The sequence below is a fragment of the Diceros bicornis genome, chromosome 24 (assembly GCF_020826845.1).
Source record: "Diceros bicornis minor isolate mBicDic1 chromosome 24, mDicBic1.mat.cur, whole genome shotgun sequence".
In the NCBI taxonomy this organism is placed as follows: domain Eukaryota; kingdom Metazoa; phylum Chordata; class Mammalia; order Perissodactyla; family Rhinocerotidae; genus Diceros; species Diceros bicornis.
This window is the reverse complement of record NC_080763.1, coordinates 21155661-21180444: the sequence shown is the minus strand read 5'-3', so window position 1 is coordinate 21180444 and position 24784 is coordinate 21155661. Positions and strand designations below refer to the sequence as shown.

General features: G+C 43.6%; 1 protein-coding gene across 2 annotated transcripts in view; it reads left to right on the top strand.

The window, feature by feature from the left end:
* The window catches only part of ZFYVE1 (zinc finger FYVE-type containing 1), a 50033-nt gene that overhangs the window by 23454 nt on the left and 1795 nt on the right, over nt 1-24784 (top strand). For both annotated transcript variants that reach the window (XM_058567268.1, XM_058567269.1), the window contains 8 exons: nt 3948-4162; nt 15495-15601; nt 17629-17737; nt 18539-18636; nt 18729-18846; nt 21167-21337; nt 22343-22523; nt 23038-23151. In XM_058567268.1, coding sequence (XP_058423251.1) covers nt 3948-4162; nt 15495-15601; nt 17629-17737; nt 18539-18636; nt 18729-18846; nt 21167-21337; nt 22343-22523; nt 23038-23151 — 1113 coding nt within the window. The remainder of the gene's footprint in view (nt 1-3947; nt 4163-15494; nt 15602-17628; nt 17738-18538; nt 18637-18728; nt 18847-21166; nt 21338-22342; nt 22524-23037; nt 23152-24784) is intronic.

Sequence of the window (24784 nt, the reverse complement as noted above, 5' to 3'; positions counted from 1 at the left end):
GTTATCCCCCTTCCTCCCCTCCCACCTCCCCTGTATGTGTTCACGCCTTCCACTAGCCATACTGGCCTTCTCTCTGTTCCCACCTTTGCATATGCTACTCCGTCTGCCTGGAATGCTCTTGCCCCAGGTAGCCGTACTTTTTTCAGATTCAACTCAACTCTCACCTCCTTGGAGCCTTTCCTGACTGTCCCCTGTAAAGTGGTCCTTTCTGTGCCCTAATGCCTACCCTCTCATCACATCACCTGTTCATTTGCATCAGGGCACCTTTCACTATCTGAAATCTTCCTGTATGTTTGCTTTCTTGTTTTTGGTCTTTTCCCATTAGAATGGAAACTCCCTGAAGGCAGGAATCTTGCTGTATCTAAAGAGCCTGGATGAGTGCTTGACACACAGTAGGCTCTCATCAGATGTTTGCTGAATGAATAAATGAAGAGGCTTAGTGTGTCTGAAGCATAGGTTGTGTGGGAGGGAATGGTGGAGATACTCGGGGATCAGATCATGGATTGCCTTGACTTAATTCTCAAGTATGACAGGAGCCCGTGAAGGATTTTAAGCAAGGAGTTATATGATCAGATCTATATTTTCAAAAGATGCCCTGGCAGCCTGTTGCAAGATGAACCAGAGAGGCATGCCTGGAGATGGGGAGACCAGCCAGGAGGTTAGCATGGTACTGGGTGAGGAGTGATGGGGCCTGAGTCAGGGCAGTGGCAGTAGGAGGGAAGTGGGGCCATATTAAGGAGTTAGAATCTGAAGGCCCTGGGTCTAGTGGAAAGGCGAGAAATCTAAATGTTCCAGAATGAAAGAAGAGACTCATTTAGCCAAGTGGCTCTAGAGTGAGGAGAGAAGGTTGGAAATGTTGGCTTGAGGATGCCTCCTGTAATCAGCATTCTTACACCCCTTTGGATCTTTATAACTTTGGTGAGGGGAAGGTTTAATTTCCGTTTCAGGATTTTGAAATAACCAGTCCTTCAAAAATAACTTTGTTTGCTTTGTGCCTTGCACTGTGCTAGGTGGTTTTTTATTTATTTATTCGTTCATTCATTCATTCGCTCATTATTTTTTGGTGAGAAAGACTAGCACTGAGCTAACATCTGTTGCCAATCCTCCTCTTTTTGCTGAGGAAGATTGGCCCTGGGCTAATATCTGTGCCCATCTTCCTCTATTTTATGTGGGATGCCTGCCACAGCATGGCTTGATAAGCCGTGTGTATGCCCGCACCTGGGATTCGAACCCTCAAGCCCTGGGCCGCCGAAGCAGAGCTCGCGAACTTAACCACTACGCCATTGGGCTGGCTTCTCCCTTTTTTTTTTAAATAAATGCTGACTTACTATATCTTTGTTATTCAGCACAGTCAATAGCAGCCCTGTTTTACAAAAGAAGAAGCTGAACTCAGAGAGCTTAAGTTATGTAACCATGGAAGTTCCAGCTAGTAAGTTGCAAAATTGGGATTCAAAACAAGGTCCTCTGACTCCTAAATCCAGAGCTGTTTCTGGAATACCATTGCTGCTTCTTGAAACCTTGAAACGTGGAACCAAGGCAGCCAGAGTTTATGCAGGATAGAAGGAGAGGTGCCAGAATTGTGGGCAAATTGATAATTAGATTTTTCTCTGTCTCATAGACTTTCTGATTTTGTTTGATCCTGTTCCTTTTCTGGCTAGAGGATTTCTAGGTGGAATTAGTAGGCAAATCAATTCTCTCTGTTTTACAAATGAGCAGAACCAAGCTCCCATAATCATTTGGGAGCAGTGATTCCATGTCCAGGGATGAGCTGTGAGAACATGTGGGGAGGAAGTGAAGGTGGTCAGGCTGCGCTCGTGGTGGCTTTGGGGAAGTCGCTCACTGATGGGCTGCCCCTAGGATACTGCCTGCTCCTTCCTTCAGAAGTTACTGCCACAGGGAAAGTTCAGGAGGAGATGAGGTTAGGGTGTGACTGCAGAATGTTGGCTACTTCTCTTGACGACTCTGTCTTTAAATTGGAGCTAATGCCATATCTCCAGTGTTAACTGGAGTGATTTTGTTGTTGTTAAAATATTAAAGGAATTTAAAATAAAAAGTCCTTCCAACTTCTACCTCAAAATATTTATTGAATCCATTTGTACTACCACTTCCCAAATTTCTGGATAAAGGTTGGTGAAACTATGGGGTCGCTAATACCGTCATACATTGGCAATTTGTTCACAGCTTCACCAGCATAAGACCAGCATTTTCAAAGTAGCTATTTATTCTAAATATTCATTAGTAGGTAACTGGTTAAATATGTCCATAGGATGGAAGACTATGTAGCTATTAATTTTATTTATTTATTTATTTATTTTTCCCCCAAAGCCCCAGTAGATAGTTGTATGGCATAGCTACACATCCTTCTGGTTGCTGTATGTGGGATGCGGCCTCAGCATGGCCGGAGAAGCGGTGCGTCGGTGCGCGCCTGGGATCCGAACCCGGGCCGCCAGCAGCGGAGTGTGTGCACTTAACCGCTGAGCCACGGGGCCGGCCCTATGTAGCTATTAAAAAGAATAAGGAACTTCTCAGAGTGTATCATGACAAGGACAGATACAGTATGTTATTAAGTGATAAAAGCAAATTTGCTTACGTGTGTTGGTAAGTGTGTAGGGAAAAAAAAGCCTGAAAGGGCAAACATTGAACCATAGTTACCTTTGGGGACTAGGAGGCAGCAGAGGACATACATTTCTTTATTTTTATTTTTATTTTATTTTATTTTTTCCCGCAAAGCCCCAGTAGATAGTTGTATGTCATAGCTGCACATCCTTCTAGTTGCTGTACATGGGATGTGGCCTCAGCATGGCCGGAGAAGCGGTGCGTCAGTGCGCGCCTGGGATCCGAACCCGTGCCGCCAGCAGCGGAGTGCGCGCACTTAACCGCTAAGCCAGGGGGCCGGCCTCGACATACATTTCTTTCCTTTTATCTTTTGACAATTTGGATTTTTTACAATGAGCAGATTAAAAAAAGAGACTCTTCCTTGAAATATAATGTACATGCAGAAAAGCTCCCATCATATCAAAAGTGTATAATGTGATGCATTTTCACAACCTGCACGTACCCATGAAATCAGTACCAGGTCAGGACACACCAGCGCCCCCTCACAGAAGCCCTGCTCATGCTCCCTTCTAGGCAAGGGTAACCAGAATTCCAACAGCATAGACCAGTTCTGTCTGTTTATGTACTTTATATATGTGGAGTCAGAGTACGTATTACTTTTTTGATGAAAGACAGGTGACTTTTTTTTTTTTTAATTTTTTGTTTATTGCAGTAACAGTGGTTTATAAGAGTGTATAAATTTCAGGTGTACATCATTATACTTCTGTTTCTGCATAGATTACATCATGTTCACCACCCAAATACTAATTACAACCCATCACCACACACATGTGCCGAATTATCCCTTTCACCCTCCTCCCTCCCCCCTTACCCTCTGGTAACCACCAATCCAATCTCTGTCTCTGTGTTTGTTTATTGTTGTTATTATCTACTACTTATTGAAGGAAATCATACGGTATTTGACCTTCTCCCTCTGACTTATTTCACTTTGCATAATACCCTCAATGTCCATCCATGTTGTCACAAATGGCTGGATTTCATCGTTTCTTATGGCTGAGTAGTATTCCATTGTGTATATATACCACATCTTCTTTATCCATTTGTCCCTTTATGGGCACTTAGGTTGCTTCCAAGTCTTGGCTATTGTGAATAACGCTGCAATGAACACAGGGGTGCATGTATCTTTACGCATTGGTGTTTTCAAGTTCTTTGGATAAATACCCAACAGTGGAATAGCTGGATCATATGGTAGTTCTATCCTTGATTTTTTTGAGGAATCTCCATACTGTTTTCCATGGTGGCTGCACCAGTTTGCACTCCCACCAGCAGTGTATGAGAGTTCTTTTTTAAAAGAAAGGTCACAGTTCATGTGCCTATTTCTGCTTGTCCAGATCACCCCTCAGAGGTGCCAGAGAAGCTCATCCAGGACCGGTTCCGGAAGCTGGGCCGTTTCCCTGAAGCTTTCAGTTCCATTCACTACAAGGGAACAAGGACTTACAACCCTCCCACAGACTTCTCTGGACTGCGGCGTGCTCTGGAGCAGCAACTCGAGAACAACACTACCCGATCTCCCCGGCACCCTGGCGTCATCTTCAAAGCCCTGAAGGTCAGTTGGCTCCTGCCCTGAGGGCCTCTCATTGGGGTACCGGTCGAGGGTGAGAACACTTAGTTCTCCAGCTTTTGTGCGTGCTGGTGATTGGAAACCAGGGCTGGAAAGAGAGGTTATAAGAAAGGGAAGTGCATGAGTGGAGTTTGCACCTGTTGAATGACCTCATCTTGCTAGGAGCACAAGTACAGAGGAGTCTTGGGTGATGGTTAAAAAGTGACAAGTCCTCATCTCGGAGAAAAACTAGGCTTTTAGGGGATAGGACAAAGCATTCATTTCTGGGTGTTGTGGCTCACCGTGGTGAGCTGACCTCATGTTTAAGCTCAGTTATCTAGACAGCTTTTGCTTGCCTTTATATGGACTCACTCCTTTTTTTTTTAACTTAATTTATTCAAGAAGGAAACTTTTTTTGTTATCACTATAAATGGGAAACTAGTATCACAGGTAGAAATTTACCAAGACAAAAAACAAAAACAGACACATGATAACAGTAATTACTGTTTATTATGTACCAAAGTTCAAAGGACTGTATGTGGATTAGTTCATTTAATCCTATACCAACTCCAGGAGTTAAGTACTATTACCCTTCTCATTTTGCAGATGAGGAAACTGAGGCACAGAGAGATGAAGTAATTGGTTACACACAGTTACTGAGTGGCAGCAGGCATAAACTGTAGCCATTTTACCGCAGAGCTCCTCATAATTGCGAAGACTCTCCGGCCTCAACAAATAAAATGCATTATTTTCTCGCTAGGGACTTGCTCACAGAAGGTTCTGAGACTTGAAAAGAGAGATTAGCAAGTGTTCAGGAGATGATAATGATATACTGTTACCTAAGTGAGACTTTCTCCTTAACAGAATCTGAAATTTTGAAAAAGAATTTCCACTGTGGAATTGGGTGTTATTAAGTGTATCACCTACAATCGTATCCTCTGTCCCCTAAAATTCATCTTGTATATACCAGTGATGCCCGCCTTTTGGGAAACTCTTCTCTAAGCATTGTATCTTTGTCCCTTAAAATAAGGTAAATTGTTTTTCTTGTGTATCCCAGCAGTAGTATCCATGTATTATTCTGATAATACAGTAAAATCCTGTTACAAAGCAGCTTGGCATTCCACAGATTCCACTAATGGATGCTCCTTGCTTCTTTGTAACAAAGAGAGCCTGCCACCTGGGTAGGCTGCTATCCCTTCAGCCATGACAGTTGCTGTGTAACCCATTTGAGGCCCTTGAGGATCAGTCTATTGCCCCTTCTTTATCAAATAGCATCGTAGGCCTCACAGGTACCTGGGTAGGTGGGATCTCTGTACTAGATATTGTCACCTCATTCCTACATTATGATAGCCATCAACAGGCAAGAAATCACTGGAGCAGTGCCATTGTTGGGGGGGACAGAAGGGGATAATTGAAAACTATGACTTGAGGTATTACTGATTATTGAAAATTGCCATTTTGGAATTGGTTAGGTAGTCTCAATGGAATTTTGATGTCTTATGCATTGCTCAGGGCATTCCCTGGGCCCAGTAAAGCTGGGGAAAGTTTTCCCGAAAGAAATTTAAAAGTTGTTGGTATCATTATGGGAATAAGAATTCTAATTTTTGGACAGTTTGTTCATTGATCCATTTATATTGCATTTGTCTAATTTCATATTGTCTGGTTTATATTACAAATACATGCTAAGTGTAGACTATGTGGATACGACAGTAGAGTATAACAGTGAAATCAAAGACCACCCGTCATCCCTCCACCTAGGCATAGCCATTGTTAGCAGTTTAATGTGTGCCCCTACAGTGTGTGTTCTGTGCATTAAAATATATATAGCTTGTCCTTATATTATAGATGTAAATTTGTAATCCTTTCCCACGTAACATCGTAGACATATGGTCTTTACAAATAGTTTTGATAGCTGCACGTTAGTTCCTTGTCTAAATGTACCAGAATAACAATTGTTGGACAACAGATTTTTAGTAAATTTTCTCTATTATTAATAACAACACAACTAAATATCATAAAAGCTCTTTCTGTATTTGCAATTTATTTTCCTAGGTTATAGTCTCTTCAAGTAGAAGATTGTGTCAAAAGGGTGTGTGTATGTACACGTATATGTAAACAGTGAACATCTATTTCATTTCTATCATTTCACATAACTGGATATAGAATCCTATTTAAGTATTTTTGCATATTTGGTGTTTTGTTTCTCTTTTGCCTATTTTTAGTATTTCAAAGGTTTTACTTCAACACAATCTCTTATCTTTAATATGTACTTCTTTAATTTACCATTTTTTATAATGAATTCATCAAATTGATCACTGTGAATACTGCTTCCTTTTTGCGGTTTGCTTTGTGCGCACATCTGTGTTTCCATGCCTGCAGGCCTAGGGCAGAGGAGCAGGAAGGGAGCAGGGCCTTTGGGGCAGTGCTGGGTGTGTGGGATCTGGAGAGAGGGTGGGGAAATGTTGACAGGAAGATTGGAGCCAGGGATATGGGGATGCCCAGAGGATTAGAGGATAGAGACTGGGACTGGGAGGGATGGGAAGGAAGGGATAGGAGTAGGGGGTTTGGCTTAAAAGCTAGGCAGGCCCAGGTTTACAACTTCGGGCATACGCTGCTTTGCTTAATCCATTGAGTTTAAAAGGTTTGCAGTGGGGCACAATGTAAACAGTTAGTGATTCTGGGTAAATTGTATATGCGAGTTCCTTGTACCGTTCTTGCAGCTTTTCTACAAGTTTGAAATTATATCAAAATGAAAAGTTACCCCCCTAAAAAAGGTTTGTGATTGCTATAGGCTGAATGTTTGTGTTCTCCCCAAAATGTATATGTTGAAATCCTAATGCTCAATGTGATGGTGTTAGGAGGGCCTTTGGGAGGTGATTGGGTCATGACGATGAAGCCCTCGTGAATGAGATTAATGCCCTTACGAAAGAAGCTCCAGAGAGCTCCCTGGCCCCTTCCACCAAGTGAGGACGCAGTGAGAAGGTGCTAACTATGAACCAGAAAGCGGGTCCTCACCAGAACCTGACCGTGTGGCACCCTGATCTTGGACTTCCAGTCTCCAGAACTGTGAGAATAAATTTCTGTTGTTCATAAGCTACCTGGTCTGTGGTATTGTGTTATAGCAGCCTGAACGGACTAAGACAGGGGTTCAAAGCTTGGGCTTTGGAGTCAGACTTGTATTGGAATCCCAGTTCTGCCACTTACCAGCTGCTTGGTTTGGGAAATTAGTTTATTTGTTCATTCATTCATTCATTCAACAAATAAATGAGGGTATCTATGTGCCAGGTAGAGTTTGAGGTGCTAGAAATGTAGTGGAGAACAAAATAGACAAAAATCTCTGCCCTATGGTACTTCTTCAAACTTTTTTCCTCATCTGTAAAATAGGGTAATAATAGAATGTTCCTAATGAAGTTGAGGCAGGGATTAAATGACACCAACATACTTTAAGAAACAGAATACTTGGTTTATGGTAACTGTTCGATAAGTGTTAACTGTTGTGAATAATATGAAGGAAAAACAACTTTGAGAAATGATTATATTTGAATAATTCGTGAAATAAATACTTCTAATTAGAATCGGAGGTTCAAGTGTACTTAGATGTGTACTGACTCTTGTCCTTGTAATGGCTCAAAGGTAGACAAAGGGGGAGATTACACCCAAGTATTGCAAACATTCTCAAAAGAGGCTGAATCCATACACTGTTATACACAGGGCTGTAAATCTGAGGAGTGTGAATTTTGACGACTAGGCCAGTGGCTGGGTTCTAGAGTTCCTTAGGTTTTCTCAAAGCTAACTCAGCTTAATGTTCAAATCAGGCTGTCAGGGACACCGCGTGCTGTAAGCAGCGATTAGTGCTTAGGGATTTTACCTCAGGAGTCTCGGATGTCCTGCTCCAGGTCAGTTTGTTAGGCACTGTGGGGAAAAATAGTTACACTGTATTCCTCTGAGGTAATATAATTCATGAAGTTCTCTGTGATTAAAATGAGCGCGGTCAGCTGGAGTTCTGATGCTCCTTGCCTGGACCCTGGATTTTTCTATTCTCAAGGTAGCACAGCACAGCACTGTGCTGTGCTGAGGTGTGGGACCTGCTGCTTCTCTCCATGGGAAGGAGTCATCTGTTTGAGCATGTGTTTTGGGCTCTCCGCAGGGAATGGTGGGGTTCTTGCAACTTACTCAAATCCTTGAAAAAATTGTTTCTGTCTTTTTTTGGTGGTGGTTTTGTTTTTAATCCTCTTCTTTAAATTAGAAGTTGCTGATTCTCTGGTTATTATTCTAATAAAAAACTGCTTTAAGGTCTACATTAGGCACAGTGACCCAGTAGAGTTTTATTGCTGTTAAAATACATTCTACCTGAAGTCTTCATAGGTCATGGCAGTGTATAATATAATAGCGGCCTGTTCTTCTCCACTTATTGTTTATTTTATGTTTTATTTATTTTTACAAATAGCCTTGAATCCTTTTTGGAACGAAAGAGTAGGGATGGACATAGATAAATTGTCAATGCCAAAATAACTTGTTTGGCTTCCTGTTTTTCCCATTTTTTCTTTCTCTCCCTGGTATTCTTTACCTTGTCCTGTTCCTCACTAACTCACTGAGCAAACACTTCGAGAAGGCTGGGGATATGTTCTAATATGATTTATATGATTTTTAAATAGATTTTCTCTTTATTTTAGGTTATAATGTACAGGAATATTTTCAGGAAAAAAATACAAACCTTTTGAGAAAAGGGAGAGGCAAATCACATAAGAGGTAATCAGAAACTGTGATGCACAAATAAAGAAATCTCAACTCTCTAGTAATCAAAGAAATGAAAATTAGAACCCCAACCATACAAGGGTAAACGTTGAAAAGTCTGGCAATAAAGTGTCAAAAATGATTTGAAAGAATGTAAACTCTTATAAACTGCCAATTGAAGCTAAAATTAGTATAATCTCTTTGAAATGCTATTTAGAAATATCTAGTATAGATGAAGATATGCATACTATATATTCTAGCCATATCATTTCTAGGAATTTTCCTTAAAGAAACTTCCACAGGAACAGAAGGAGACCTATATGAGGATATTAATAGCAGCATTCTTTGTAATAGCAAAAAAATGCCAACTAAGTGCACAAAAAATAAATTGTATTCTGTGATTCTTTGCTCCATATTTTAAAAAGAGAATTGGGGTCATGATGTATGTATGTGGAATTATACACCTTGCTTTTTTTCATGGCACATTGAAGCCTAGTATTTTTCCGTGCTATTAAATATTCTATGAAAACATGTTTTTAAAATAGCTGCATGCTTTTCATTTATATGGCTAGATCATTTTTTACATTTAGTGCAGTCGGCCTCCTGTATCCGCTGCTTCCACATCCGCAGATTCAACCAACTGCCAGTGGAAAGGCCTACAGGGTTATGTCTGTCCTGAACATGTACAGACTTTTTTTCCTTGTCATTATTCCCCAAACAATACAGTATAACAGTTATTTACATAACATTTACATTGTATTAGGTATTATAAATAATCTAGAAGTGATTTAAAGCATATGGAGGGTGTGCATAGGTTATATGCAAATACTACACCATTTTATATAAGGGACTTGAGCATCTGTGGATTTTGGTATCGTGGGGGGTCCTAGAACCAATCCTCCTCAGATACCAAGGGACGACTGTAATTCTGCCCTTATTTTAATAGTGGTTTCCATTTTTCCTTACCGTATTGTCTGCGTATTTAAAGGTATTGTCCACATTCTGCCTATGTCCTTAGGATAAATTACAACCCCTGCTACTAGTACTGGCCAGCCTTTATGGAGTGCTTACTATATGCCATGTACTGTGCTATGCCCTGCACGTGTATTAATTCGTTTAATCCTCATACCAACTCTATGAGATAAAGAAATGGAGGCACAGAGGTTAATTAATTTGCCCGAGATGACTCATCTAGTAAGTGGTGGAGAATTTGAACCAGGTAGTCTGGCTCCCAAGGCTGTGCTTTTAACCCTGTGCTATATTCCTTCTTAATAGTTATTCCATTTCTAAGAAGGTCAGAGGGTGCGGCCATCTTTAAAGATTCCCGATACATATTGCTGGTTGTCTTTAGAAAGGGCATTCCCATAAGTTGTATTTGAGTGTTTGGTTATTTTAATTTAAGGTCATTTTTTAAATTATAAAAACAACATGTGTTCATGATAAACAATTCAAATAGTACAGAAATGTGTAAGGTACAAGTTAAGTCCCTTTTTCTCCTCTTTCTCCCTCCCTCCCTCTATGATAACCATTGTTAATACTTTATTGTGTATGCTTCTAGAAATTTTCAGTGCTACATAAGTGCATATGTAAGTATACATATATAATGTATATAATTTTTCTCCCTAAATAAATGGGATCATAGAGAAGTTAAATCATTTTCTCCTTCCCCATATTTTCTTCTCATTCTGTAGATACCATTGTTATTAGTTTCTTGTATATGCTTCTCGAAATTTTCAGTGCTGTATAAGTGCATGTATATATGTATGTACACACATGCATGTATGTATATATATATATCTTTTTTCCCTTCATAAATGGGATCATACCATTCATATATTCTGCAACATGCTTTTTTTACTTAATTATGCATCTTGGGTATCTTTCTATATTAGTACATAATACAGAGCTCATTCTTTTTAATGCTATTAGTATACTTTTAAAAAGTTATAAGCTATATCTTATTTATGAGGTTCCACCTGATTGATGTAGCACTGTTGGATTCAAAGGGAGCCCAGGTGCTATTTTTCATGTTCATTATTGAACAGGAAATGTGATTAATGAGAAAGATTGAAAAGTTTGTAGAGTGTGAGAGTGTGAGAGAGAGATCTGCAGTCTCTTTCTGCTCTAGCATCTTGCCCATGTATCTGCCGATTCATCCTACTGACTTGATCACTCTTCTTGCCATTCAGCCACATTGTGGTCCAGGCCCAGTCCCTTTTTCCCAGCTGAGTTATTTCCCACTTCTTGACCTCTTGCTCCTTTGCTCAGATTCCACGGTAGCAACAGCCCAGATACCTACCAGCAGAGCGTACCCTCACTGAGCAGATAATCTGTTTAAAGAGAAGAGCTGCTCAGGTCCCTATTGAATAAGGGAATTGAATATTGAATTAACTATTGTTGTCTGCACTTACAGTTCTGAATAATTGAGAGAACCGTTTTAAAGTTGAATTCGTGGCCCAGCCCCATGGCTTAGCGGTTAAGTGAGCGCGCTCCGCTGCTGGCGGCTCGGGTTCGGATCCTGGGCGCGCACCGATGCATCGCTTCTCCGGCCATGCTGAGGCTGCGTCCCACATACAGCAGCTGGAAGGATGTGCGGCTATGACATACAACTATCTACTGGGGCTTTGGGGGGAAAAAAATAAATAAATAAAAAATAAAATTAAAAATTAAAGTTGAATTCATATAGGTTTTATATAATACCTTCTTTAGCCACTGATCTCTAAGTGTAGAAACTCTGTCTTTCCAATTCTGTCATGTCAGAAACCATCTATTAAGTATTTATAAAGTTATATTTTTTTGGAGGGTGGCATCATTAATTACATAAGTGTCTCCATTTTGAATCAGAAAATTCACTGCTAGCCCTTGATGACTGGGGCTAACCTTACAGGTTCAGTAGAAAGAGCCATACTGTTGCCAGGGCAACTAAAGTTGAAGATCATCTGGTCTCCAGGCAACCTTTTCCAGACTTGCCTCCTCAAATGGGAGAGGTCCTTCCCTGCTTTTCTCTTACAGCTTTGGGACCTCAGGAGGAGGAGAGCCCAAGAAACCCTGGAAAGATGTGAGGTTTGGCATTTTTGAAAGATAAGTATATGGATTAGGTGGTAATGTCTACACTGGAAAGGAATAATCAATTTCAGAGGAAGGAGGACAATTTCTCTTTACCCTTCTATCTGAAATACATTGACATCAGTTTTTTTTTTTTTTTTTTTTTTGTGAGGAGATCAGCCCTGAGCTAACATCCGCCAATCCTCTTTTTTTGCTGAGGAAGACGGCCCTGGGCTAACATCGGTGCCCGTCTTCCTCCACTTTATATGGGACGCCGCCACAGCATGGCTCACCAAGCAGTGCATCGGTGCGCGCCCGGGATCCGAACCAGCGAACCCCGGGCCGCCGCAGCGGAGCGCGCGCACCCAACCGCTTGCGCCACCGGGCCGGCCCCGACATCAGTTTTTTTTTTTTAACAGTTACTGTTCTATTCCATACTCTTGGTTCATGTAAGTCCTCCTGAAGCTTGTCAAGGTCTGATTCATTACTGACTGCCAGCTGTTCAGTGACTTGTGAGGGGAGTGAGATGCTTATTGTGTTATCCAGCATTTGAGAGGATGGGTGACCAGCATCTGAGGTGACGAGGCTGGTTAATCTGGGAATTCTTCTCTTTCTGATGTCAGAAGAGTTTACTGTTGCCTTGGCCAACATAAGCCTACAGTTAATTTGTTTAGGGCAGGCAGTGATGGAGGTTCTAGGGACATATGTACCATGGGAATCAGGCTGCAGAGTGTTTCCTGCCAAGCCTTGAGATCCTTAGAAATGCCCCCATTTTTCTGAAGAACTTTCAGAGAAGTGAACCAGGCCACTTGGGTTTGGAACAGAAAGAGCCTTGTGCTGTCACTATTATTGGGCTGCAATTTTATATTTACTGGGGAGTGGCGTCCCCCCTGAATTCAACCCAGCTGTTGAACTCATGCTAAATTTGGTATTATTTTTCATAAGGATAACTAGTACTTGGGCTGTCCTTTCAGTTACCTGTTTAAAAGAAAAAACTGTGGGGCTAAAAATACTTTTCTTTGGTTTTCCCTCTACCTCTTCAGTAGCTTCTGCATTAGTTATCTTTTTTTCTTACTTTCTCTATCACCTTGTTAGATACATAAGCATCTTTTTGCAGCTAGATATTCGCCCACAAATTCGGCCACAAGAGCAGCCTTGAAGACCAGTGAGCTATCATGGAAAGGAGAGAGGTTCTTATATCTCCTGCGTTACCTGGATTAGATAGTGAGAGTATCTAAGGAAGAAAATAAGAAAATTCTCAGCATAAAAAAACAATAAAAATGATAATAATGTCAGCTAATGTTTTCTGAGCTCTCATTCTATGCCAAGTGCTCACGTGGGTAACTTCATTTGACCTTCACAGTGTAATCCAGGAAGACCCCTACTGAGGGGTACTACTAGCATCCCCATTTTATAGACAAGGAAATAGATGCACAGGGAGTGCAAAGCTGCTGACTAAAGCTGAAAGGACTTTGGGGGTCTCATGCTTTATGTATGCAAATTTTCCATTTAGTTTCATACTATATCCATGTTTGTTACATAAAAATAACTTCCCAAATCTTTCAGTAAATCGATGCATTAGGAGATAATGCTATTTTTTCCACTAGTTAGCCTCAGAGAGTTATGCACACCTGTTAGAGAAATCAGTAATTTGGCCAATCACGGAGTGGTTAGCCTTAAATTTGAGAGAGCCTGTGGGTCTGGGATGAATCCTGGCGCAGAGGCAAGGCCAAGGTGAGGAGGGCAGGGCAAGGCAGGGCAGGGGTTGGTGTGTGCATGGGAGGTTGGTGCTGGGGCCCTTCATTCCAGAGGTCCTAGTTGAGTACCTGTTAGGACCTTTGCTAGGAGTTACAGGAGGATACAAAGACAGGAAACTTCTTTCACAGTGTTTATGATCTAGTCTGGGAGGTAAATACATAAAACAGGCCCATCACTCTGCATCATCGCCTAATCACTCAATACCTAGTTGAGGCGTTGAGTACAACAGGTGTTTGGAGAAGGCGGGGCGTGGTGTGTCTGGAGTGGTTGAAAAGGCTTCGTAGAAGAACTGAGACCAAAAAAAATCCTGGAAGGATGGGTCGCATTTCGAAGTAGGAAAAAGGAGGACAATGTAGGCTAGTGAGTGATTCTACTTGCCTTGCTTCTCATTTATTCTCATTAATATTCCTGTGTATATTTATTTATATTTTCTCTCTCAAAATCAGTGTTTTCCTTAAGTTACTCTTTACAAAATTAGCCCCAAGAGCACAGGACTTATGTGTATTATTATTTGTCAGAACTTTTTTCTTTCGGTCTAAGTCAAGGATTGCCACTTGGGTGGCCATTGAGGGCAGATGGTGTTTTATGGGCCTGTGCATTATCCTTGCAGAAGCTGAATTTGAATGCACTTAGGTGAGTCATGCACCCTCAGTGTGACACATTCTTTGCCTGACTCAACATTGATGTCAGGTGCCTTTGTAAACACTTGAGTTTGCACTTCCTGGTGTTAAGACTTCATTGAAAAAAGGAAAAGAAACTTTAACAAATAAGAATTTCTAATTAAGTGAAGTTCCCTTCAGAGCTTAAGAAGTTTAGTTTAAAACCCAATCTGCCCTTTTTCCAAATCTCATCTTAAAATTTCCTTTGCCTTTTAACTAAAGGAAGTACATCTCGTCCTTTTGTTTTCGGCTGCTTTCCCTTCTCTTCCCCTGAATAGTGCCTGGCTGCCTCAGAATGGGGGGTCGAGAGCTGGGAGCCTGGAACTGTGTGCATTTAATGATTTTTAAAGCCTGGAAAGCCCATTCCTGTTTAATTTATATAACTTTTCCACTGCATATGACTAAAGGCCTGGTGGGGAAGAATCAGCCTGAAGAATACTTTCACTATAAAGTAATGAGTGAAAACAGAGGATTAGAAATGGAAGCTGCCTTTCAACATAAAATTTTGAGTTTGCTTCTGCAAATAACTGTGTCTTCTTGGCGTTGATTTTGCCCATTTGCTGTCTTTTTGGGTCATGGTAGTTGATAAAAGGCTGCTAAACACTATAATAATTCTTCCTTGTTTTTTTGGCTGATGCCATTTTTTCTACCTTGATATAGTTCTGTGGCTAGTAAACCGCAAATGAGCACCTGTGGTTAGAACTGGGATAGAAGCCCAGGAAACTCCCGGCTCACTTCTCACTCTGCCTCTCCCTGACTTAAAGACGAGCCACCTTCTTGAGTCTCAGTTTCGTGGTCCCAGCTGCACAAAGATGAAATGGGCATTAGTCAGTATCTGTGGTGGCTTTGAATGAATGACTGTGTGAGGTGTTTATAACCTCCAAAGTAATTCGGAGAGAATAGTAACTTTGCTTACTTCTGACCTCTTGGGAAATGGGCTGGTTCTTTCAATCTTGCACGATTGGTGCAAGTTGGGGCGAGAAGGTCAAGGGTAAGGAGCAGAAGTCATTGGGGTCTCTCTTCCGGCTGTGGAGCCTGTAAGAAATCCGCCCCCAGTGAGGGGATCTTAGAAAGTAGTGGAAGGGCCAAAGCGCAGGGCTGTCCGCCAAGTACCTTCACGTGTTGCCTTCCCTCCTTGGCAGGCACTGAGTGACCGCTTCAGCGGTGACATCCCTGATGACCAGATGGCGCACAGCTCCTTTTTTCCAGATGAGTACTTCACCTGCTCCTGCTTGTGCCTCAGCTGTGGGTAAGTGAGGCCAGCTGCCTGCCCACCTTGGGAAAAGAGACTTAGAATGGTACTTCTCAGACTTCGGTGTGCATGCAGATCACCTGGGGTCTGGTTAAATTACAGATTCTGATTTAAGGATGGGGTGGGGCCTGAGATGGTGTATTTCCAGCAAGTTCTCAGGTGATCCTGGTGGTTGGGGGAACCACACTTTGAGGTTGCAGGGGATTCCAGAACACATGGTTATGAAGTATCCCCTGAAGATTCCAACCCGGTTTAGATGTGAAATTGACTGGCTTCTGGTTTGGGCAGTTTTTACCCAGAAAACTTTAGGTTGTCTGTTTTTCTATATTGCTCCTACCAGGGCTTTCAATCTTAGTCATTCCATTTATTCAACTAATATTTGACAGCCCAGTGTGTGCAGAGTGCTGTGGTAGCTATCAGTCCTAGTTGATTCCTTTCACTATGAATGAAGGCAAATGCCTAGAGCACATTAGAATTATCCAGGGAGCTTTCAAAATTATTGAGGCCTGGGACCCACCTCCAAGGATTCTCATTTAATGGATCTGTGGTGGGGCCTCGGCATTGGTGTATTTAAAAGGCTCTACAGGTGATTCTAATATGTAGCCTAGGTTGAGAACATTGAGTTAGGGCAGGGCTTCTCAAACTTTATGTATGCGTTACTTTGGGATTTTATTAAAATGCAGATTCTCAATCAGCAGGTCTGAGTGAGATTCTGCATTTCTAACAAGCTCCTGCATGATGCCTGTGCTGCTGGTCCATGGACCACACTTTGTTACAGGAGGATCAGAGCAGTGATTCTCAGATTTTAGCATGCATCAGAAAAGCCTGAAGGACATGTTGAAACAGATTGTTGGGGCTTGCCCCTATGGGTTCTGATTCAGTAGGTCTGATGTAGGGCCTGAAAATTTGCATTTTTGATGAGTTCCCAGGTGATGCTGATGTTGTTGGTTGGGGACCACACTTTGAGGATCACTGGATTAATTTGAGCTGTTGATGGCTATTAAATCACAGTCTGGTGACTTGTCTGACGGAGCCCAGGGGATTTAAATGCAGTGTGTCAGGGTCAGATTGTAGTCTCCATGTCCTGGAGACACTCCCTCACCCCTCCACCCGCTTCACCACTAAATTGTCTTAGCTCACATCATGACCACTACCCATGTCCTCCACATTTGCCCATCTAGAGGAGACCTGAGCCTTTTCTGCCAAGAATGGCCTTTTTGCATTGAACCCTGTAGGCCAACCTCCTGGGCACTGAGCCACCTTGGCTCTGAATTTGTAAAAAGGACTTGGCTCTTGGATTATACAGTCTGGGCTAGGGAGAACTAAGGATTATCTTGGAGAGGAAAGAGGGATGCTAGTTGCCAGCGTGACTTACCTTGCTTTTTGCTTGCCCCCTGAGCCCAGGCTGAGGGGCCTAGGCTCTGCTGGATCATCGCTTTTCCATTCTAACTGAGCCTCACCAGGGTTTCACTTTCCCTTCCATCATAGTGAAATTCTGAAGTCCTGACCTCTGTTTTTGCGCTATCAAGATGGCAGAGCTTGCTGTTCATTTGGAAGGTTTTCTGGTTCAGCTTAAGTCTCCTCCTAATACATTGCCAAATTTCGGGGGTTGGGTTTTGTTTTGCATCTTGGCAGCCTGTTCTGGTTCAACTTCCCATTTCATGCTGTGTGGAGTTTTGAGTTTCCTGAGAGCCCTTCAGGTTTCATCTCTTGTCAAGGTGGTGTCTTTTGGCACTTCCGTTCCAAATGAGGGGCCACGTGGTTTTTCCAAGAAAAGATTCCTCCTTTCTCCCTTGCTTCTCACGCAAGGGTAATAGTTGCTCTACCTTGTAGTGCTGTTGATTGCAAGTGGAAGAGAGGCGTGTGGGTTTCTGAGACAACTGCCCTCTCTGTGCTCCGTATTCAGGGCCCACTTAATAACCAAGGTCTGGTTTCAGCCCTGTGTGTGGCTCAGGGTCAGACTCTTGTGTAAGTAGCATTGGCTCCTTTCACTGCCTCACTGTCAGCTTTTGGGCTTCCCTCAGGGCTGGATGTAAGAACAGCATGAATCATGGGAAGGAAGGAGTACCTCATGAAGCCAAGAGCCGCTGCAGTTACTCCCACCAGTATGACAACCGAGTTTACACCTGCAAGGTGAGTCCTCCGAGCTTCTGCCTGCTCCAGCAGCTGGCTTGCTGGTCACCTGCTCCTTATGGAAAAAGACTGGCTTAGGGCCACTCTTTGCTGCATCTCAAAGCATTTGATATTCAAATTGATTATCTGAAACTTCTCCCCAGCTCTAACTGAAAGAACTCACGTCTTTGTTGCTAGGGCTCCTTGGTTTACCTTTTTAAGCTGGTTTTCCCCTTATTCTGTTGAGCTTGTATGCAAGGGTCATATACATTGACGATTCATTCTTCTTAAGAGAAGTGCTGGGCCGGCCCCCTGGCTTAGCGGTTGGGTGCGCGCGCTCCGCCGCTGGTGGCCCGGGTTCGGATTCCAGGCGCGTACCGACGTGCCGCTTCTCCGGCCACGCTGAGGCCGCGTCCCACGTACAGCAACTAGAAGGATGTGCAGCAACTAGAAGGATGTGCCCCTATGACATGCAACTATCTACTGGGGCTTTGGGGGGAAAAAATAAATAAATAAATAAAAATTAAAAAAAAAGATATTAAAAAAAAAAAAAAAGACGTGCTCTTCAGGAGCCCAATTTTGATTGATTTCTCCTGTCTGACAGGTATAATTTACAGCTCAGTTTTGGGGCCCAGGATGGGTACACATTCATTCAGGGCACTGGCTTCTTTACAGAAATGAACTTTCTTCTGATGTGCTAAGCTCGGGGTCTGTAAACCCTCAGCTGGTATGGTTTGCGGGGAGGGGGGCTGGACAGGGATGTGAAGAGGCCATGGGGTCTGGTGTACAGAGAAGAAGCTGGCAGAGTGCTCCATGTTTCAGGCCTGCTATGAGAGAGGCAAGGAAGTCAGCGTAGTGCCCAAGACATCTGCTTCCACCGACTCCCCCTGGATGGGTCTCGCAAAATATGCCTGGTCTGGGTGAGTTTAAACCACATAGCTAAGGGTTGTTTGGTGTGTTTGTCTCCCCAGGCACCTGGTCGGGTAAAAGTATCTATTTGCCTTCGTCATAGGTATGTGATCGAGTGTCCTAACTGCGGCGTGGTCTATCGTAGCCGGCAGTACTGGTTTGGGAACCAAGATCCTGTGGATACGGTGGTGCGGACAGAGATTGTGCATGTGTGGCCTGGAGTAAGAACTGTTTATTTTTCTTTCTTTTGTATCATTCAGTTATTCATGTGTGTGGAAAAGTGGAATTTGTTTAGAATTAAGGTTAACCATGAATTTCACTATATTTTAGGAAGGTGGTTTAGGAAGGCTTGATCTGGAGAGCCTTTCTTGTTCTAGACCCTTAATTATTTTGATTTCTTCTTGCATAAATATTAGAAGCACAATGTAAAATAAACTAAAAATCTATAGTTATACTTCCTTAGCAGATAAAACTTGATTTTTTCATATTCTCCTTGCTCATTTTCTATATGCATGTGTTTGGATAGATGCAATTATAATTTATGTGCCATTTATCTGCTTTTTTCTCATATTACAATTTTATTTTATTTCCACATTGCTTCCACTTTTCTTGATTCTCATTTGTAATCATTGTATAATATTCTATCTAGTGTTATAGTTTGGTTCTCCATTCCCTTCTTTTTGGACACTCATTACTGTTTATGATTTTTTTATTATCAAAGAAAATGCTGGGGCGGGCCTGGTGGCGCAAGAGGTTAAGTGTGCGCGCTTTGCTTTGGCAGCCCGGGGCTCGCAGGTTCAGGTCCCTGGCGTGCACTGATGCACCGCTTGTCAAGCCATGCTGTGGCGGCGTCCCATATAAAGTAGAGGAAGATGGGCATGGATGTTAGCTCAGGGCCAATCTTCCTCAAGAAAAAAGGGGAGTATTGGCATCGGCTGTTAGCACAGGGCTAGTCCTCCTCACACACACACACACACAAAAAAATAAAGAAAATGCTATAGTGACCATCTCCTTGTAAGAAAGCCTTTTCTTTGTTTTGGGAAATTTTCTTGAAGTATATTGTAAGAAGTGGGATTACTGTAGACCCTTACTATTTTTTAATTTGACTTTTGAATTCCAGATGTTGGAAAAACAAATCTGTTTATGAGGCAGTGATATGGTGCTTTCATTGTGTATTAAACCACAATTCACACTTGGAATTACTCATACATGGCAACACATCCAAACCTTTTCCCTTCATGGATTTTCTCTAAGGGACTTATTTTACTTGGTGGTGTTCCCCTTGCTGGGTGATTCCTAAAGCCACTGGTCAGCCTAACAGGCCTACCTGCAGATCCACCTTTGAGCTTTCCTGGATCCTCTAGGTACCATTTACCTATGGGTAAAATCGAAGATTTCCTTATTGTTTTGTTCCAGTTTCTAGCCCCACTGAAATTAGCAACCGCGATGTGGTCTCATTTCTGGAGCCCACTCTCTTTGCATGATGGTCCAGGCCTTCCTGTCCCAAGGATTTAATGTGGCCTTGAACTAGTATAACTTTCTCAGTAGGCTTTTTTTTTTTTTTTTGTGAGGAAGAGTAGCCCTGAGCTAACATCTGTTGCCAATCCTCCTCTTTTTGCTGAGGAAGATTGGCCCTAGGCTAACATCCATGCCCATCTTCCTCTACTTTGTATGTGGGACACCTGCCACAGCATGGCTTGATAAGCGGTGTGTAGGTCCGTGCCCAGGATCTGAACCTGCGACCCCTTGGCCACTGCTGAAGTGGAGCTTGCGAACTTAACCGCTACGCCACCGGGCTGGCCCCCTCACTAGGCTTTTATAGTAATGTCTTTTGTTTTTTGATCTGTTGTTATTACTTCTTTCTTGTAAAAGCTATCCTCTCTATGGGAGGATAGTTTATATTCCAAGAAAACAATAATAAGCATAGTTTTCTTTTAGGCTGCATTCCTCATAGTCCTTGGGATTAGGGAATACAGTCTCCTCCCTTTCTGTTCGTTCACTCATTTCATTTATTGTTTCAACATACATTTGAGTATTGTGTGCCCAGAATTGAACTAGATACTTGGAAAAATCCAAAAATGAAAAAACTAGGTTATTGTTCTCAGAGAGTTCACGGTCTAATAGGGAGTCAAATACATAAACAGGTACTGCACTTACATGTGGAAATAGGATTCCTCGAGATGTACAGGTATTAGAGGAACTGAGAGGAATGGCTCCTAACCCAGCCTGGGGTGGGGGCTTCCTGGAGGAGGTGGCATCTTTACACGAGTAGCTCATGGATTGTATATGGGCAAAGTAAGTCCTGAATTGAACAGCTGTGCACCAAGTCTTATGGTCAGCTTGAAGAGAATAGATCAGCGATGACTGGTTGTATGTGATATTGCCTAGAAGCCAAAGAGATTCCTGGTCTGTCCCCGTTCTTCTCTGCTAGGGTTGTGGTTCTGAGCTGGCCATGGTGAGTGTGTGACTCACCCAAGACCCCTCCCTCTTTCCTTTACTGCCTTCACTCCGAGCATGATAGGAGCCTGCATTTCCTTTCAGACCGATGGATTTCTGAAGGACAACAACAATGCTGCCCAGCGCCTCTTGGACGGGATGAACTTCATGGCTCAGTCGGTATCTGAGCTCAGCCTTGGGCCCACCAAGGCTGTGACTTCCTGGCTGACAGACCAGATCGCCCCTGCCTACTGGAGGCCCAACTCCCAGATCCTGGTATGGTGTGCAGGATGCCTCTGCCTCCCTGCACGGCCCCTTCTGCTTGTGCCACTCCGCCCTGTCCTAAGCCTGTTCTGGGAGGGAGGTGCAGAATTGCTCTCCCTGTCAGATCAGCTCCCCAGAGTATTGGAAAGGGTGGGATACATTGAGACAGCCAGTGTCCTCTTTGCCCACTGATTTCCCTTTGTATTATTCTGCAAGTATTTTCTTTGTAGTGGATTTTAGTTTCCTTACCTGCAAGGGCCAATTATTATTAGTTAGATGTCTGAGGTCGTAGATACAGGCATACCTCGCTGTATTGCGCTTTGCAGATATTGCGTTTTTTATGAGACTTCCGCCAGCAAAAAGATTACGACTTGCTGAAGGCTCAGATGATGGTTAGCATTTTTTAGCAATAAAGTATTTTTTAATTAAGGTATGTACGTTGTTTTTTTAGACGTAACACTATTGCACACTTAATAGACTACGGTACAGTGTAAACATAACTTTTATATGCACTGGAAAACCAAAAAATTCATGTGACTCACTTTATTCCAACATTCGCTTTATTGCGGTGGTCTGGAATTAGAACCTGCAGTATCTCTGAGGTATGCCTGCACAGAATCTGGAGGAAAAGTGGCCTTCAGAGGTCATTTGGTCATCCGTGGCTTGATACACTTTATGACAGGAAACTCACTCCACACCAACTTCTTAGAAGCTGTGAAAAATATGAATTCTCATTGCTTTTCTGGCTAGAATTAGCATAGTCCCTTCTGGGAACCCTGTGACTCGGCCATATAGATTTGAGGTGCCTTTCCAGGCACTTCTTGGAAGAAAATGATAATCACAGCTGTGGTTGGTGGGGGCATTCCGTGTGGCTAGGGGTCTTAGGTCCCCTCTGTTAGGGCGGTTGGGTCCTGCCATTCCAGGATGGTCCTGGGGTCTTCCCCTGGGGCTCGTTGACTTTCTCAGCTGAGCAGACTGGAATGATACCTGCCTCTCTGTTTGTTTTGGGTGAAACAGAACTGCAACAAGTGCGCTACATCCTTTAAAGATAATGACACCAAGCACCACTGCCGGGCCTGTGGGGAGGGCTTCTGTGACAGCTGTTCTTCTAAGACCCGGCCGGTGCCCGAGCGGGGCTGGGGCCCTGCACCCGTGCGCGTGTGTGATAACTGCTATGAAGCCAGGAATGTCCAGTTAGGTAACGTGGGGCTGGGAGCTGCAAGGTTGGGGGGGAGTCCTCTCTCCTAGGCACTGGGTGTTGGGAACTGGATGCCCACATGCCCAACCCTGTTCCTAACAGCAGCCCTCTGCTGAGAGCAGTTGCTCCTCTGGTCTTGGCCAGCCATCCTCTAAGCTCTTTGTTAACAGAGTCCTGGGGTGCTATTCCTCAGGGGTATTGAATCTGTCCTGTGGTTATCAGGCTTAGACTGAGTCTTCTCCCTGGAGAAGATTCTAGGTTATGCTCCTAGAACCTTTCTGGCTTACTTTAGAGGAAGGTTATAAAATAGCTCGAGATGGTTGAGATAAAAGACTAACAGATGTCACTCAGGTCTGGGCTGACCTGACCCACAGCCCAGACCCTTGCCATCATTACAGGACAGCACAGTGGTTCCCTGGGAGAAGAATCCAGAAGTGCTCTGCTGTTGCCCACTGAGTTTTCCATTTGGGAAATGACTGAGAGGTGACAGCTTTTCCTTTATCACTGTCTACAGATGTTACTGAGGCACAGGCGGACGATGAAGGTGGAACGCTGATTGCTCGGAAGGTGGGCGAGGCCGTGCAGAACACTTTGGGAGCCGTGGTGACAGCCATTGACATACCACTAGGTGGGCCTGGCAGTGCTGCTCTTGGGCGTAGTGTATGTGGAATGAGAGGTTTTGGAATGCCCTGGGCTGTCATTTTGTCAAAGGTTTACCAAGCTAGATTGAGTTGGGCAGCAAGGAGTTGACTGAAATTTACATTTGCTTGCTTCTGCTGAATACCTTGGTGGTTTTGTGTTTATTCCTGGAGGCCATCCTCTTATACCATCTGTTCCTGCATAACAAACAACCTGAAAGTGTAAAGCTGAAAACAACCACCCTTGTATCATGTCTCACAACTTTGAGTCAGGAAGGCAATTATTCTGCTCCAAGTGGCATTGCCTGGAGTTCCTACCTGACATTCCAGTATGGCAGCTGGACTGGTCTCAACGGGCCAAGCCAACCTCACTTACATGGTGGGTGCCTTAGCAGGGACACCTGGAAGGCTGGGCTCAGTAGAACTCTCTCTCTCCACGTGGTTTCTCCAGTGGTAGTTGGACTTTCTTACAGGGTGCCTCAGGGCTCTAAGAGCTAACGTTCCAAGAGATGGGAAATAGAAGCTGCCAGTCTCTTAAGGCCTGGGCCTGGAAACTGGCACTCCTGCTGTCATCTCCTTTAGTCATAGAGCCTGCCTAGATTTGAGGGAGGGGGCAGGATTGTCAAAGAATTTGTGGCTGTCTTTAATCTGCCACATCAGCCACGCTATTATTCATTTAGGATTAAAGATAGCTACTTAGCTCTGGATGTGAGGGCTACTTGTAACCAGGATGGGAAGAGGGAGAGGAAGGGAAACCCACCAGTGTGTGGAGGGCTTAGGCAGGGTAGGCTCGGGTATTTTGGCCCATTGTAGGGGAAAGACCGAGCACTCCTGGGTGGGTGATGGTGAAAACTGCTTGGACCGGATTTAATCATTGTGGCTTAGAACGTGAGCGGATGAGGAGCCTTGGACTCAAGGGTGTAGGAAGAGATGGATTTGCCTGGGCTTGAAGCTCAGGTTGCACCTGCTCTCAGGAGTTCCTGGGAGAGGCAGGCGCTGCCCTTGGCACAGAGAGCCTGCCAGCTGTGCTCACCAAGCACTCACCTGCTAAGCACTCGCTGGCTGTCGGGTCCCAGACCAGTGCGTTAGACACGTTATTTCGTGTAATCCTCATAACTGCTCTTGAAGGTGGGTTGTTAGGTGAGTAAGGCAAGGCCCTAGGCCCTGAGAAGTTAAGTAACTTTTCTTAATCCTGATGCTAATTAACTTGTGCTCAATGGGATTGGGATTTTTTTTTTTAATTGTTTTTTTATTTTTTCCCCAAAGCCCCAGTAGATAGTTGTATGTCATAGCTGCAGTTCCTTCTAGTTGCTGTGTGTGGGACACGGCCTCAGCATGGCTGGAGAAGCGGTGTGTCGGTGCGCACCCGGGATCCGAACCCGGGCTGCCAGCAGCGGAGTGCGCGCACCTAACCGCTAAGCCACGGGGCGGGCCCAGGAATGGGATTTGAATGAAGATATGTCCTAACTCCAAAGTCTGGACTTCTTGATCATTACTCCAGTGGTTCTTAACGCAGCTGTACTTGCGGATCACCTGGAGAGCTTAATATACAGATATCAGTGCCTAGGCCCAGCCCCCAGGAGTCTGCCCTGGGTGGTGTGGGGTGAAGGTCGAGCATCTGCA